Source organism: Daphnia pulicaria, chromosome 5, assembly GCF_021234035.1.
Source record: "Daphnia pulicaria isolate SC F1-1A chromosome 5, SC_F0-13Bv2, whole genome shotgun sequence".
In the NCBI taxonomy this organism is placed as follows: Eukaryota; Metazoa; Arthropoda; class Branchiopoda; order Diplostraca; family Daphniidae; genus Daphnia; species Daphnia pulicaria.
The window spans coordinates 2652797-2667141 of NC_060917.1; the positions used below are offsets into that span (position 1 = coordinate 2652797).

General features: G+C 39.7%; 5 protein-coding genes across 8 annotated transcripts; 1 reads left to right on the plus strand and 4 right to left on the minus strand.

The window, feature by feature from the left end:
• Positions 1-261: 261 nt before the first annotated feature.
• LOC124341169 lies at positions 262-2483 on the minus strand. The gene is made up of 6 exons (XM_046794138.1): positions 1356-2483; positions 1214-1287; positions 1098-1140; positions 989-1033; positions 799-923; positions 262-725 (listed from the first exon to the last, which is right to left on the minus strand). The coding sequence occupies exons 1-6, from the start codon at positions 1918-1920 to the stop codon at positions 435-437; spliced, it is 1143 nt and encodes a 380-aa protein (XP_046650094.1). The 5' UTR covers positions 1921-2483; the 3' UTR covers positions 262-434.
• A 96-nt stretch (positions 2484-2579) lies between these two features.
• On the minus strand, positions 2580-4629 carry LOC124341197 (gamma-soluble NSF attachment protein-like). 2 transcript variants are annotated; one of them, XM_046794199.1, is made up of 10 exons: positions 4535-4629; positions 4378-4448; positions 4147-4299; positions 3914-3931; positions 3666-3851; positions 3516-3608; positions 3355-3454; positions 3208-3285; positions 2926-3147; positions 2580-2853 (listed from the first exon to the last, which is right to left on the minus strand). In XM_046794199.1, the coding sequence occupies exons 2-10, from the start codon at positions 4434-4436 to the stop codon at positions 2737-2739; spliced, it is 1026 nt and encodes a 341-aa protein (XP_046650155.1). In that variant the 5' UTR covers positions 4437-4448; positions 4535-4629; the 3' UTR covers positions 2580-2736. The 2 variants fall into 2 exon arrangements, with proteins under 2 accessions (XP_046650155.1, XP_046650156.1); XM_046794200.1 differs by lacking the exon at positions 4535-4629 and having other exon boundaries at positions 4378-4528.
• Positions 4630-5094: 465 nt separating this feature from the next.
• LOC124341211 (cyclin-dependent kinase 20-like) lies at positions 5095-7376 on the minus strand. 2 transcript variants are annotated; one of them, XM_046794218.1, is made up of 8 exons: positions 7046-7376; positions 6744-6974; positions 6614-6684; positions 6506-6545; positions 6250-6440; positions 5658-6185; positions 5368-5479; positions 5095-5301 (listed from the first exon to the last, which is right to left on the minus strand). In XM_046794218.1, the coding sequence occupies exons 1-6, from the start codon at positions 7362-7364 to the stop codon at positions 6051-6053; spliced, it is 987 nt and encodes a 328-aa protein (XP_046650174.1). In that variant the 5' UTR covers positions 7365-7376; the 3' UTR covers positions 5095-5301; positions 5368-5479; positions 5658-6050. The 2 variants fall into 2 exon arrangements, with proteins under 2 accessions (XP_046650174.1, XP_046650173.1); XM_046794217.1 differs by having other exon boundaries at positions 5368-5595.
• Positions 7377-7481: 105 nt separating this feature from the next.
• LOC124340914 (general transcription and DNA repair factor IIH helicase subunit XPD-like) lies at positions 7482-11136 on the plus strand. Its single transcript, XM_046793716.1, has 18 exons — positions 7482-7556; positions 7616-7715; positions 7787-8041; positions 8108-8341; positions 8403-8526; positions 8589-8685; positions 8743-8876; positions 8935-9103; positions 9170-9289; positions 9355-9423; positions 9483-9654; positions 9718-9839; positions 9916-10072; positions 10141-10229; positions 10298-10385; positions 10467-10577; positions 10653-10751; positions 10815-11136. The coding sequence occupies exons 1-18, from the start codon at positions 7552-7554 to the stop codon at positions 10950-10952; spliced, it is 2283 nt and encodes a 760-aa protein (XP_046649672.1). The 5' UTR covers positions 7482-7551; the 3' UTR covers positions 10953-11136.
• On the minus strand, positions 10946-14254 carry LOC124341013 (serine palmitoyltransferase 2-like). Of its 2 annotated transcripts, none has more exons than XM_046793893.1 (11): positions 13828-14254; positions 13472-13663; positions 13256-13407; positions 13046-13194; positions 12757-12975; positions 12535-12698; positions 12315-12476; positions 12125-12251; positions 11922-12057; positions 11722-11851; positions 10946-11664 (listed from the first exon to the last, which is right to left on the minus strand). In XM_046793893.1, exons 1-11 carry the CDS (start codon positions 13924-13926, stop codon positions 11542-11544), a joined length of 1653 nt encoding a protein of 550 aa, XP_046649849.1. In that variant the 5' UTR covers positions 13927-14254; the 3' UTR covers positions 10946-11541. The 2 variants fall into 2 exon arrangements, with proteins under 2 accessions (XP_046649849.1, XP_046649848.1); XM_046793892.1 differs by having other exon boundaries at positions 13046-13191; positions 13253-13407; positions 13828-14251.
• Positions 14255-14345: the final 91 nt, after the last annotated feature.

The following is a 14345-nucleotide window of genomic DNA, read 5'->3' on the forward strand; positions in this document are numbered from 1 at the left end:
TCCATGGGATTCACTGGTGGAAGCCGTTGGTGTGGCAGACTGGCGGTCATAGATTATTAGATTCATTTGTTATTATTTGATTATTTGTGTTGAATGTTAGTACTTATCTTATTTTTTGTCTTGTTTATTATTTTAGGCCTATTTTGTTTTTCTTACGGGAACCTCACACGTCGCACCCCAAGGAGCTGCCACTGCCAGCATTATTTGGCCAGCAATGAAGGTTAGTAATTTCCAAAAATTCAAATAAAATAACAAGTAGGCCTATTTTGAAAAATGATTTTATTGCTAAGTAAAAAACACTACATTTTAAGAAACTAATAACTACATTGTTTTAAAATCCCAATCGGCTAAAGCCATTGGTTTTTTTTAATAATGTAAAACGAAGCGTGCTTGCAAGTCAAAACTGAATTTAAGAAGGTTGCATTAAAACACTTTTAAACGCTTTCGATTGAATCAATCGTTTCTGCGATTTCCAGTGAACCTTTTAGCGGAGCAGGTGTCGTGATGGTAGACTGTTGAGGGAGAACATAACGATTCGAGGGATCATACGAAAGATAGGAAGGCCACGCAGGAGCATAGGAAGGTCTCAATACGTAAGGGTTTTGATAGGGGTACAGGGATGGACAGTCGAGTTGGTTTTTGCAGGGATATGGATAGAACGTGTTCGTTTTGGGTGGACTGCACGGGGGTTGACTGCACAATGGCGGAGGATTCTGAAATGACATCTGTTTAAAAAAAATTCCAATTGGTCAGAGTTGCTAATTTAGGAAATAATGTTTGATTTAAAAAAATTGTTACCATAGGATGTTGGATGGGTTGGAAAGGTTGAAAAGTTTGCCCACATGGGGAACTGCATTCGCTTGGAGTACCTGGCTCTCCTGTCAGTCCCATTTCACCAGGTAAACCGTTCAAACCAGGAAGTCCTATTAAATTAAATTATAAAAATTAATTTTCAAACTAATAAAACAAATAATTTCATTTTTTTTACCTTGTGGTCCTGGGGGACCCTCAACTCCAATCGGGCCAGGCGTTCCTTTTAAAATGTAATTTGAGTTAAAAATTAATTAAATAATATGGATACAATATTGATTTATTACCTTCCGGTCCTGGTGGGCCGGGAGGTCCGGTCATGCACGAAGTCTGTCAACATCAACAAACCAAATGAGTAAACTATAACCAATATAAAGAAAAGGCATTGGAAGAAATATGAAACCTCTTTCGCTTCTACAACTCCACCGGAGCAGTCGTCCAAGAAATTGGTTCTCTCAGGAATAACAGCCATGAAATCTGAAAAAAAAATCAAAATTCATCCACTTGAGAAAATCGTCCAAAAAACCTCGAAAAAATCAGTTTACCTTCGCACTGTCGATTGATGTCCATCAAACGCGTTCTCATGAAGCGAATGACGTTTCTTTGTCGCATTAATTCCGCTTGGATGACGGATAAACGGCGAAAAACTAAACCTGATCCGTATCCGCCAACGACTGGTTCGCCGTAAGCGCAGGGCTGCGGCGGCTGGGCAGCTCCGCAACCTTCCAGGCGGTCTTCCAGGAAGGAAATCCGTTGGGCAATCTTCTGCGGGATCGGCATCCTTTCGTAGCAATCGTCGGGGACTTCTTCCGGCATTACAAACTGATCTTCCAGATTGCGGAGTTGCTTTCGGTATTTTTCCGATGTTTGCTCTTTGGACCAATCAAAGAGATTTTCCTGACTGGCTCGCTGTTGGAGATGTTCCATGAAGAGCAAAGTTTGAGCGTTCTGTCTGAACCAACTCATATCTTTGTTGATGTAGCTGTTGGGGCACTGGCCGACTTCACCAATTTCACCCTCTTCATCTTTCAAGACTGCGGCTTCAACCTGAATGAGACAAATGAAGAAAACGATCAATCCAACCTTTCCAATAGAAAGCGGAAGGCTCATTTTCGTTAGAGGTTAAGAACTTCCGTATTGCACCAAGGCAATCAGAAAACTGCCTGCGTGAACTGCTCCCCACTTGGGTTTTTATCTCTTTTGTATCCATGGCTTCTGGTGGTTCCCGCCCATCTGCATTCGACACGTAAACAATTAACAACAGTCGCACGTTGAGAGCCTGCTTCAGCGTGCAAACTCTGGAAATACCTTCTGGAAGAGTCTAGAGCACATTTTAACTATTTATAAAGGGCAATGTAGGCCTGTAGGCCGACGGGCCTTTCTTTGTTAGGAACGAAGAGGTCAGGAAATTTTGTTTAGAAGAACTTTCGGATTTTAAATCGCGGGTAAAAAAACAAACGTGAACCTTCTTGCCCATTCTGTTACAGCCTTTTCTCACGACTCGTGTATAAAATCCAACACATCTGGAGCTTTTTTTCAAATATTTACTCTATAATTAAGCTTAAGTTCTTGGTGCCTTCCGCCGTACAAACTTCCGTGCTTTCACCAGGATTTCGTGTATACATCACGTCGTCCCGGGAAATTCCACCCACTAAATGGTACGTTGTTTTCAATTAGATTAGAACCTTCGATTCCTTCCATGTGGTTTACTTGAATTTCTTCTCAGCACCTATATAGCCATTACAGTTCAAACAGACTTGGAAAACATGTTACACCGACGCAGCAAATTGTGTATTTGGAATACACGGCAACATTGAATTTCATATTATGTAAGTAGCACAGCGTTAAACCAACCAAAAAATAAACAAATACGACAACACCAAGCAAAAGAGGAATGAGTAAATACGTGATTAGATCTTAGTTCTTTCAACACAATCCACCTTCTTCTTCCAAATCTTCCTCGTGTTTCACTCCTGTCGACTTTGCTTGAGGTTCTACGTCATTGTTGCTTCGACTACCGCCTCCGTATTCATTCTCGAGATCCTTCGTTCAAAGCAAAAACACGTCAACACTTCATTCTTAATGAATAAAGAAAATGGAAGAAATTGTTCTCACGTCATCATCAATGTCTGGGATATCATCCACAAGATCTTCTAGGTTCGTCTTTGGTCTGGCTGCATTTTCTAAATCACTGTAGCCCTTTGGTAATGGGACGACCCGAGTTAATTTAGCATACTCTACATCCATGTGACGAATAAATGGATCAGCGAGAGCTCTCTCGGCTGCTTGGGCATCTTCAGAGTCAAATGCGCGATGGAGATTCATAGCGACTTGAAGCTAATCATCAACATTTTTTAAATTAGCAAACAAATAAGACTTTCTTAAAGCAATGCTTACTTCATCTTGCTGGCCATTGCCTCCCCATTCCTGTATGGCTTTACCAGCAGCGATAACATCTTCACGAGCTAGATGAAGCTAGAACCAGCCGAAAACAGTGTGGTGATTACAAAGGAAAAGATTGTAACATGTAAAGTTGAACAATACCAGCACAACCACTACTAATACTCTTCCAACGGCTGCAGGATTTTCACCGGCAATGTGATAGTTCATCTCTCTTGACAACATATTGATGGCGTCTTCATATCTTAAGCGAGAAAAGGTTGATTAACAATTTTAAACAATAATTTGACTTGTCAGAAACATACTTTCCCAATTTGACAAGGAGTCGTCCAGCTCTGGTTGCAAACTCGGCTGCTTGGCGTGGCCTGTCTTCAATCATGACTACTTCCATTGCTCTCCTATCGAGGGTGAAGGTTAAAATAACATGTTAAATAAATGTTGCGGGAAAGGTATACCTGTATAGAATGAGCGCATCTTCAGGCAGATGGGCCTCAATCATCTTTGCGGACTTGTCAAGCAGTAATGCCGCTGTATCCGGAGATCCGTGCTCCTGAAACAGTTGGCAGGCCTTGTGTGCAATATTTGATATTTCCTTCCATTCTTGTAATTCCTTCAGCAAAATAATTGCTTGATCCAAGCTCCTAAATAGAAACAAATGTGTTGGTAACTGTTACTTTTTTTATGCATTAAAATGGATACTAACTTTGCAGCAGAGAAGAAACTGTGTCAAACAAAAAAAAATACCAAGTCAAGGAATAATGTTTCATAAGATATAAAACACATGATTCTTATTAATTCTAGCTTAATACTATCATCATTTATATTATAGAAAATCAATAAATCATGCTTTAACAAAACTAGAACGTTCTTAACAAATTATAAAATCTCACGACATTAATTATTCATAAAGAATAGTGAGTAACAGTAAAAGGATACGCTTTAGTTTGCTTGTAGCAATCTGAAGCTTTGTACAGACAATCCTTTGCCTTCTGTAGCTCTTTTGCAGTTTTGAAACATGTCGCAGCTTTATTGTAACTGTCGGCTGCCAATTCATAGTCAGGTTTCCATTTCAGCAAGGAAGTTTTCAAGCTATTGTGATTGATTTGGTGAAGAAAATGAAACAATATTAACATATCATCAAATGTAAACTTAACAGAAAAGACTTACTGTTTCTCTGCTTGTTGAACCAGTTCTGTTCCTTCCGAGGATTTCTTAGCTGCAGCCATATTAAAATTGGACTAAAAACAATTCGGTAAAATAAACCAGAGAAAACTGTACAGGTAATATCCTCCTAGTCCTTGTAACTAGCACAAGTTACACTCACCTGTCAAAACAATGTCTGCATCTTTTTTGCTGACGATCAAATCAATGGAATTGCAACGTTGTCGGATATATTTTCTGTTCGGTTATTCTCGCGTGAAGTTTTCGTGAATAATATGAACGCGCATAATAATCGTGTGACACGCACTGGAGCCATCAAGTCTGATATTATTTATCACTGTTTTTTATCACTTTGCCATTTTTCTCTCAAAAACCGACACGGGGACTTTGAAAGCATTTAAGTAAGAGTCACTCAAATGACCTATCAACTGGGAAGAATCGTGACTTGCACGATGAAACGCGCGATCTGAAAAATATGAATTATAGTTGGAGTAGTTGCCCAATTATCTGTCGCTTGCGTGTTCAATTTCCATCTTATCACTGAGACCCTGAGACTTCTGAGTGAAAGCTCTGAGTTTGGTAACCGAGTAGGCCATCACTTATGTGGAAATGTATCGTTTTATAATTACTAATTAATTTCATTCACTTAATTCTTTAAGTAAAAATTAAAAAGTAGCAAAAATTGCATTGGGAATTCTGTTGAAACATTTTAAAAAGTCACAATAAAATCAATAAATGTCGGCTTTTATTTATGGTTTAAAATAGAAAGATAGTTGTTAACGGTTAAAATAAATGACAGTTTCTTTGGTCATACGCGTAACTATGATATTATTGATGCTCTGGATACAAATTTGAATATTGCCACAGTGCAGGATTGTTCCTTCCATTAGCATCCAAATTCGAGTACGGAGAAACACCACCGAGCATAACCTAATTTGAATGAAAGATGATCCTGTTAATGACAACCTAAGCAATTAAATTTTACACCAAACTCACCTCAGGGACAGGGTTTGTTAACGGTTGTATGTATATTGGGTTGCTGGACCGATACTGCGGAACGACAACCACGGGGGCTCTCGGAGCAAACGCCGTAGGTTCTTTAACGTCCCTGGCATCAAAATCGAGAAATCCGAAAACTTTTTTAAGTTTTTCGCGCTTATTGGCTTCGCAGTTTTGTATACTGAAAATTAAGGTGAAAGAAAAGGCCAGTGCGACGCAACCTTTCTGCATAGATAAGTATACGTTAGTTTATTAAATAATATTGCGTAAATTTGTCAATAAAGTACCTTATTAATATACATTGTGTTGCAAATTGAGTTTGGCTACAGAAATCGAAAGTTACAACACGTAGAGGACGAGCACACGTAGACTACTTTCAATTCAGCGCAGCACCTTCTTCTTGTGCCTTTATACTTCCACCACCCCCCGTCCTCGCGGTGCTCCACCTCCCTACTTTCTCCGAGTATGAGATGGCATTTTTTCTCTACGTGACCTTTCTTAACGCTATAGGAAACCTTGACCTAATGAAAACTTTCTCCGCCGAGGGACATGCCAGCCGGTTCTAGTAGCGTAAAAATATTCACATTAAGATCTCCCCCCAGCCAGCAGCAAATATAATAAAAATAAATGGCAGCACTCTGTCAGTGAAAAGAAATAAGTTGTTTTATTTAGACTTTTATTTAAAAATGTGTAGAAGACCAGTCCCAGTTAACAAATTCAGCCGTTGCGGTATTCACTGATTTCTCGGTCGGAAGAGGCAGCTCTTCTATTGCAGCCATCAACGGATCTTCTTGAAAATATTTAGCTTCTAAAAACTGTTTGTGAACGTAAAGTTTTAATTATTCAAAAACAATTTCAAGTTAGAGAATTAGAAATGACTTGTTTAGCGGTTATTCGTGATTGGGGGCAATAGCGAAGAAATTGTTCCAGCATCGTTCGTGACGATTCGTCTACATCAATCAGGATTTTCTTAAAGGAGATTTGTTTCCGAGTTTTGGTAAATGAAATTTTGTGGAAATCTGGCAATGCTGATACACCTGGCCAATTTTCTTCGTCTGGAGTGCCTAGTACTGTAATTACCCACACAAGAGTTAATGTCATTCACCTTGATCATGATTACCGTAGTGTTAATGACCTTGAATGACTGTGCACAGTTGGCCAATGTCATTTTCTCCCTAGGGTTTGATGGAAATCCGGATACTATTACAACATATTATATTGACAACATTGGCCCATTATTTACCGGAAAAAGGGGAGAATTCTTCAACATTTCACCAAAGATACAGCCCATAGCCCATAGATCGACTTCCGGTCCTGTTATGAAAAACGGTGTTAAAATTAACATGGCATTTTTAAATTGAAATGAAACTTACCATAATTGCGAGAACCATAGAGCAGTTCCGGTGCTCTGTACCACCGTGAAGCCACCTGATGTGTGAATAATCTTTGAGCCTTTTCGGAATGATTGAACGTACGACACAATCCGAAATCGGTCACTTTCAGTTCGCCTCGGGAACCAATCAGCAAATTGGCCGGCTTCAAATCCCGATGCATAATACCCAAACTATGAATATATTCCACAGCGCTGGCTAGCATCCACATGTCTAAATTGAAAGGATTGCATATTGGTTATTTGAATGCATACAATCTGATTGTAGAGATGTAAATATGGTACAGCTTTTCACGTGACTCGTCGGTAAAGGTTTGGAGTTGGAGCGCAAAAATTCGTAGAGATCTATTGGTAAATATTCAAAGACCAACACAAGCGAATATCCTTGTGGGAAATAGTCCACTAGGTTCACTACATATTCATGGCGGATCAGGCGAAGAGCCAGCAATTCACGTACAGCCGAGTTCGGCAATCCCTGCTCGTTAATGTTCTTCAACGTTATCCGTTTCATGGCGACCAGTTTCATTGTGGACTTGTCGATACCTTTAAGAACGATCCCGTGTGCCCCTTCCCCAATCCTGCCGTTCACAATATATCTTTCCATGAGAACGTTTAAAAAAACTAATCGCAACAAATATTTTTAAACAACAAATTGGTTGCCTTGACTACGCGCCATCTATTGGTAACCACTGTCGACACGTGAAAACGAAAATTAGTCTGCTAGAAATTTGAAGAAGAACAAGTGGCAAGCAACTTTATTTGCATGTTGTTGTAAAATTTCTCGTACAAAAATGAAGTAAATTCAACACTTTTGTCAATTCAGAGACCACATTTAATTTATTTACATGTTCATAGATTAAATGTTGATGGACTCCTCGTCTACTTCCCATACGATTACATATACCCGGAGCAGTTTTCATACATGCTCGAACTGAAACATGCTCTCGATGCAAAAGTATGTTGTATCGTCCAATATTAATATAATTTGAAATTACATAAATATATGTTGATGTTGGATCAATTCAGGGTCACTGTTTATTGGAAATGCCTTCTGGAACGGGCAAGACAACAACATTGCTATCATTAATTGTGGCCTACATGAAGGCTCACCCCCTTGATTTAACCAAACTAGTCTACTGTTCAAGAACTGTTCCTGAAATTGAAAAGGTTATGGAAGAATTGCGAAAACTAATGAATTACTACGAAAAAGAGATGGGCATGGAACAAAACATTCTTGGCTTGGCACTTAGCTCCAGAAAGAATCTCTGCATTCACCCCTCAGTAATATGAATTAAATAGTACAAAGATTTAAAAGTACAGATAATCAACAACACAATTACATAACAGGTCAGTAAGGAGAGAGAAGGAAAAGTAGTCGACGGGCGCTGTTACGGTCTCACGGCATCGTTTGTAAGAGCTCGTCATGCAGGTGATGACGCTGTGCCAGTATGCAACTTTTATGAAGGATTTGATGCTCATGGAAAAGAATTTCCGTTGCCTCCTGGGGTGTACAACCTGGACGATTTAAAGGAATATGGACAGGCCAAAGGATGGTGTCCTTATTTTCTTGCCCGATACACCGTTAGATCATGACATTTATAATATATTCTACAACCAAATTAATACCAAATTAAAATTATAGATAACTCACGCCAACATTGTGGTGTACAGCTATCATTACTTACTTGATCCCAAGATTGCAGAAGTCGTATCCAAGGAAATTTCAAAAAATAGCGTCGTTGTTTTTGATGAAGCCCACAATATTGGTAATTATACTGAAACGTAACCACTTAGACTTGCCCTACTAATCAAATATTGGTTTTTCTAGATAATGTCTGTATAGATTCGATGAGCGTCAAGATTACGAAACGTCTGCTCGACAAATGCTCCAATAGCATACAAATTCTTGAAACCACCATTTCAAAGTAATCACAACTGGATGTGCATTAATTGTAGAGTTGTTAACTTTTAACTCTTTTTAGCATGAAAGAAAATGACAACAGGAGGTTGGAGAAGGAATACCAAAGGCTAGTTGAAGGATTGCGAGATGCTAACATAGCGAGAGAAACTGACATGGCTTTAGTCAACCCGGTTTTACCTTCTGAAATCTTAGAAGGTCTGTATTTATTCACAACTATCCATTCGGGCCATTTTAACATTTCTTTCATTTATAGAGGCCGTCCCTGGAACGATCCGTACTGCTGAGCACTTTGTGGCCTTTTTGAAGCGAGTAGTAGAGTACATCAAAACTCGACTCCGCGTCCAGCACGTCGTCCAAGAAAGTCCCGCCGGTTTCTTGAGAGATATTCACATCAAAGTGTGTATCGATAGGAAACCTCTAAGGTATTTAAAAATCAGTTTCACACGCAAGAATTATTATTTTACCTGTTTTGTTGATAAACTTTCCAGATTCACCGCAGAGCGTTTATCTTCACTCATTCGCACTCTTGAAATTTCCGACCTGACGGATTTCTCACCTCTTGTGACCGTTTCTCACTTTGCTACATTGGTCTCGACATATACTAAAGGGTTAATATCTTATATTTACGGTGATGAATTGGTGAAAAATATCTAAAAGTAATTTACTATTTTAGATTCACCATCATCATTGAACCGTTTGAAGATCGGGCACCTACAGTTTCCAACCCAATTTTATATTTCAGGTATGTGAATATAGAACAAAGAAAGAAAAAACAGTGATTAATGCTAGTACATTTTACAGCTGTTTAGATTCATCTATTGCCATCAAACCAGTTTTCAATCGTTTCCAAACTGTCGTCATCACCTCAGGAACCCTTTCACCGCTTGATATGTATCCGAAAATCCTCGACTTCCATCCAGTCATAATGACCTCATTTACTATGACTTTGGCGAGACCCTGTATTCTGCCAATGGTAGTAGATGCCTCATTTTTCATTAATGTTAACGTTACACTAAAATTCTTATTTTGAGTATAGATCGTATCGAAAGGTAACGACCAGGTCGCCATGTCATCGCGATACGAAACTCGTGAGGACACTGCCGTTATTCGTAACTACGGAAATTTGTTGGTTGAAGTAGCGGCCGCTGTACCTGACGGGTAATTCAATAATTAATTAATTATTTAATAAATTCATATTAATTTTAATAATTATTTTCATTATTGGGATACCAAGCATTGTTTGCTTCTTTACCAGCTACCTATACCTGGAAACAATTGTGTCGTCTTGGTACGATCAGGGCATTATCGATCAATTGCAAAGACACAAGCTCCTCTTTATCGAAACCCAAGACGCAGCAGAAACGAGTTTGGCGCTAATTAACTACATCAAAGTACGTCCCGTTTCTAAAAGTAATTAATTCCTCTAGTCTAAAGATTTTCTTTTAATCTGTGAGTGAAGGCTTGTGATAATGGACGAGGAGCTGTACTACTTTCAGTCGCACGAGGTAAAGTCTCTGAAGGAATTGATTTTGACCACCATCTTGGACGGTATGAAAAATAATAGGAAAACAAAAGATTCTGACTTTATTGACCATTTCTTTTACCGATTCATGTAGCGCCGTGTTAATGTTTGGTATTCCCTACGTTTACACCCAATCACGGATTCTTAGAGCACGCTTGGAATACCTAAGGGATCAGTTTCAGGTATTACTGGTTTGAAATTGCTTGTCGCTAATAATTCGTCGGCTTTTTAAGGCTTTTCTTTCTTGATCGAATTTGTTCTAGATCCGCGAAAACGATTTTTTGACCTTCGATGCCATGCGTCACGCTGCCCAGTGTCTCGGTCGGTGCATGCGCGGGAAAACGGATTATGGTATCATGATATTGGCTGACAAGGTAATAATGATTTTGGGGACGATGAACTAGGTCAACCTCGAAATTTATTCATGGGCAATTCCTTGTTTATTAAAGCGCTTCTCGCGGGCAGACAAGCGTAGCAAGTTACCCAAATGGATTCAGGAGCACTTGAAGGATACCAATTGCAATTTGTCAACCGAAGAATGTGTGCAGGTACTAACAACCAGTAAATAACATGCCCGAATAATTTACAGATTGTAAATGTTGGAAAATTAGATTTCCAAACGATGGCTTCGGCAAATGGCGCAGCCTTTCTCTCGTGAAGACCAGCTAGGAATATCGCTATTAACCCTTGAACAGCTGCAGAGCGAAGAGATGCAAAAGAAGATTCAACAACGGGCACAAGCTGCTTGAACCTGATCATTGGTAATGGTGTAATGTATTTTGGTAAGAATTTTTGGAACTACACAAATGGTTATATTGAGGCAGAGAAGCAAGCATAACAAGCAGGCACTATGTGTGGATGTGACTTGAACGGATAAGGAAATTGTTAACGGACCAACAATGATACAAAGACCTAATAAATTAGTTCACACAAGTCTTCTTTGTTGGTAGTTAATTTGTTGTGTCAACGAACCATAGGCGCAACAACAAGGCAGGAAAGGGGCAAGAGATACAAGACATACATTATTCAACAGAAATAATGCAACAAAAATTTAGTTGACCTCCTTCACTCAGTTTGCAACTGTACTGAACGTCTTGTTCGAGGTCGATAACTACTACGTTGGATTGTGTTCTTTGTTTGATTGTGTTGCAAGGGCTTTCGTTGATGGAAAAAGTCATCCGCGTAGAAGAATGAACTTAATCAACAATGCTATATTAATAAATTTACATGTAAAAAGAGCGTGAAGAAAACATTTTAAACGGACGTTGAATAAGATTTCTTCCTGACGCAGGGATGATTCCATTTCCTTAGTTTCAAAATTTACTTGTTTTGTTCCAATTAATCAACTTGGTCCTGTTGAGGCTTGTTATCTTCGCCGAAAATTACGGGTCCGACAGGAATCGGTAGGCGGGAATATTTAAGGCGTAACAGATCACCAACCTCGTCCATGGCCTCAATAGCCTGATGATCAAAAGTGTTGTCTATAATTCACATCACACGAAAGAGAAAACTACATACCTTGTCGAGCATTTCTTTGGTGTGTGAGGCAGAGATACAGAATCTTGAACGGCTTTCGGTGATTCGCGTGGCTGGGAAGCCGACACTGACGGAGGCTACGCCGCGTTTGATGAGCTCCCGTGATGTGGCACTACCCATTCAATAGGAAAGAAATTAAGGTCACAATGTACGCAAGTAGTACAACAATTATTGAAACTTACGCAATTTTTGCTGGCATGAAAAGTAAGACTGGGACGACGGGTGAGTCATCATTGCCATAGACGATTAAACCAAGCTGGCGCAGCTTTTGGCGGAAATAACGACTATTGCGAGATAGCTGAACCAAGCGTCGCTGTCCTGCAATGAAGTAATCCATGACGCAAGTTAAGACCTAGGTATTACTAAAGCATTAGGACGCAATTGCCTTCATCTGTTCCGTCTTCTCCCATGATAATGCGCATTGATGAGATAATTTGCTGGGCGACAGGCGGTGACATTGAAGTGGCATAACAATGGGCGTGGCTGTGGATTCTTAGATGGTTAATCAGTTTCTATATCAATTCAAAACGATAAGTATAGAGTTTTCAAGCGTATGTAAACCAATCGGGTCGAACCTTTGATCCAGCGATGTAACCCCCAGCTGAGCCGAAACTTTTCGTGAACGTGCCCATCAACACATCAACGTCTTTGGGATCGCAACCGAAATAATCTACGGCACCGCGTCCACGGGGACCGAGGGCTCCGATGCTATGAGCTTCGTCCAAGTAGAGATAAGCCTAGGAAAGAAAGCACGTTTAAAGCCATGCTGTTTATTACTTGGTGATAAGATCATACCTTGTACTTTTTCTTGAGTGCGATTATCTCAGGAAGGTTGACGATTGAGCCCTCCATTGAGTAAACGCCTTCAACGACAATCAAAATTTTACGCCATGGCCGGTAAGTGCGAGGTTGTCCTTGGACCACAGCTTCGCGCAGTTTCGCCTCTAAACTCTTCATATCTAATGTGAAATGTATCATCTTTTATTTGATATTGAAAATATATATCTGGGGACGTACTGTTGTGTTTGAACACCCGAATGGTGGCTCCTGACAATCGAAGACCAAGAATGAGGGAAGCGTGGTTGTTTTCGTCACTGATAACAAGGCAGCCTTTGGAGACTAGACTCGGTAGATTGAGGGCGTTCGTAGCGAAACCCATACCAAAAGTAATGGCGTCTTCAGCTCCTACAAATCTTGTAACCAACGTTTCCAATTCCTTGTGAATAGCCATAGTGCCTGCAGGATTGTAATAATAAACATATTAAAGGCTGTTTTATGGCTACAGATATTTCTCTTAAAGCAATACCAAGCTCTTGTCTGGGACTGCAGACTCCCACTCCCAAGCTGTGTGTAGTTTTTTGAGCTGCAGTGGCGCAAGGCCCTTCACATTCAGCGAAACCCAAGTAATTGTAAGATCCCATGTTAAGACATTTAGTAAAGGTGTTGGTGAAGCTATTTTCAAAGACAATGAATAAATAAATACAGGAAAACCACACAAATCATGATTAGTTACTTGAATGTCCAGCCGTTATCATGAGTCACACGATCTTTAAGCACAAGTTCAGCTCCTGGTACAGAGCAAATTGGTCTATTCCAACAATCACGAATGGGACGATAGACGTTTCGCGTGTAGAAAGATTCAAAAGAGGAATAAAGTGGAGCATAACCCTAAAAATAAAATGCCATACTAGGTTGGGGCAAACAGGTTTTCTGGTTGAAAACAAACAAATACCTCACGGTTCTTTTCTGGATTTTGACTAGGGACAAAACTCAGTAGAAATTCTTTCACGTATCCAATAAGAATAACAATTCCCCAACCCATGTAGGTCAGCAATGCAACTGACATGGGGACTTCTTCAAACGATTCAATGCCATTTCTGTTACGTGGCTTGCCAATTCCTTCGTAGCCCTCTTGGAATGATTGCTGAATTTCGAAATAGAAAATGCATAAATTAGAAGCATGGTCAACCTAATACGTCTTTCTAGTACAATCCAGAACAATCGACGAGGGGAATATGTTATCCGTCAACAAAATCAGGACACCTGCACTTTAAGGATAGGTAAAGAAATACGTCATACGGTCATTACCTTATCTGTAAAATGACTCTCCGTTGGGCAGTAGGTGTGTTTCGATTTCCCATTTTGTCCAGGTGCCAATTTGCAATTACACGAATTAATAATCGCCATTCCCGAATAATAATAATTTCACTACTTGTAACACTACTTTGAATGGGATAAATTTGAAAAGAAAATAAAAAAAAGTACAAACAACGCCCCGATTCACTGTCTGTCTGCTGTGGAAAGGTCCTATACACTGAGACTCCACCTTACGAGTTACGACAAATTTTTATCTTTTTAGAAAAAAGCCTGTTGGCCTATTGGGCAACGAACTCGTAGCTGGTGCGCAGGACGAAATCCGAAACACGAAATGACTCAACTAATTCTTTTCTGTCTGGGTTTTAAAGTAAATTTTCCCATATCGCCATAGATAACATTTGATGAAAAGCAAACAAACGAAAAATACGTTTTCAGTTGATTCATGGTGCGGTTTTATAACCTAAAGGCGAAAAGGGGGATGGGCTTATGATCCTATCCTCTTATTATCG

What these genes read in the sequence shown, in the direction of transcription:
- LOC124341013 (XM_046793893.1), bottom strand. Translation starts at nt 13,926, where the DNA reads ATGGCGATTATTAATTCGTGTAATTGCAAATTGGCACCTGGACAAAAT. An exon ending in AGAAGACGGAACAGATGAAG is followed by an intron (nt 12,058 to 12,124) that starts GCAATTGCGTCC and finishes ACTTCATTGCAG; the next exon opens with GACAGCGACGCTTGGTTCAG. An exon ending in TTCATGCCAGCAAAAATTGC is followed by an intron (nt 11,852 to 11,921) that starts GTAAGTTTCAAT and finishes TTGAATGGGTAG; the next exon opens with TGCCACATCACGGGAGCTCA.
- LOC124340914 (XM_046793716.1), top strand. An exon ending in ATCTCTGCATTCACCCCTCA is followed by an intron (nt 8,042 to 8,107) that starts GTAATATGAATT and finishes ATTACATAACAG; the next exon opens with GTCAGTAAGGAGAGAGAAGG. An exon ending in GTCTCGACATATACTAAAGG is followed by an intron (nt 9,290 to 9,354) that starts GTTAATATCTTA and finishes TTACTATTTTAG; the next exon opens with ATTCACCATCATCATTGAAC.
- LOC124341197 (XM_046794199.1), bottom strand. Translation starts at nt 4,436, where the DNA reads ATGGCTGCAGCTAAGAAATCCTCGGAAGGAACAGAACTGGTTCAACAA. An exon ending in CTCCTTGTCAAATTGGGAAA is followed by an intron (nt 3,455 to 3,515) that starts GTATGTTTCTGA and finishes TTCTCGCTTAAG; the next exon opens with ATATGAAGACGCCATCAATA. An exon ending in TATTAGTAGTGGTTGTGCTG is followed by an intron (nt 3,286 to 3,354) that starts GTATTGTTCAAC and finishes GGCTGGTTCTAG; the next exon opens with CTTCATCTAGCTCGTGAAGA.
- LOC124341211 (XM_046794218.1), bottom strand. Translation starts at nt 7,364, where the DNA reads ATGGAAAGATATATTGTGAACGGCAGGATTGGGGAAGGGGCACACGGG. An exon ending in AGAATTCTCCCCTTTTTCCG is followed by an intron (nt 6,546 to 6,613) that starts GTAAATAATGGG and finishes ATCAAACCCTAG; the next exon opens with GGAGAAAATGACATTGGCCA. An exon ending in CACGAATAACCGCTAAACAA is followed by an intron (nt 6,186 to 6,249) that starts GTCATTTCTAAT and finishes GTTCACAAACAG; the next exon opens with TTTTTAGAAGCTAAATATTT.
- LOC124341169 (XM_046794138.1), bottom strand. Translation starts at nt 1,920, where the DNA reads ATGAGCCTTCCGCTTTCTATTGGAAAGGTTGGATTGATCGTTTTCTTC. An exon ending in CGGCCCACCAGGACCGGAAG is followed by an intron (nt 1,034 to 1,097) that starts GTAATAAATCAA and finishes ACATTTTAAAAG; the next exon opens with GAACGCCTGGCCCGATTGGA. An exon ending in GGGTCCCCCAGGACCACAAG is followed by an intron (nt 924 to 988) that starts GTAAAAAAAATG and finishes TTAATTTAATAG; the next exon opens with GACTTCCTGGTTTGAACGGT.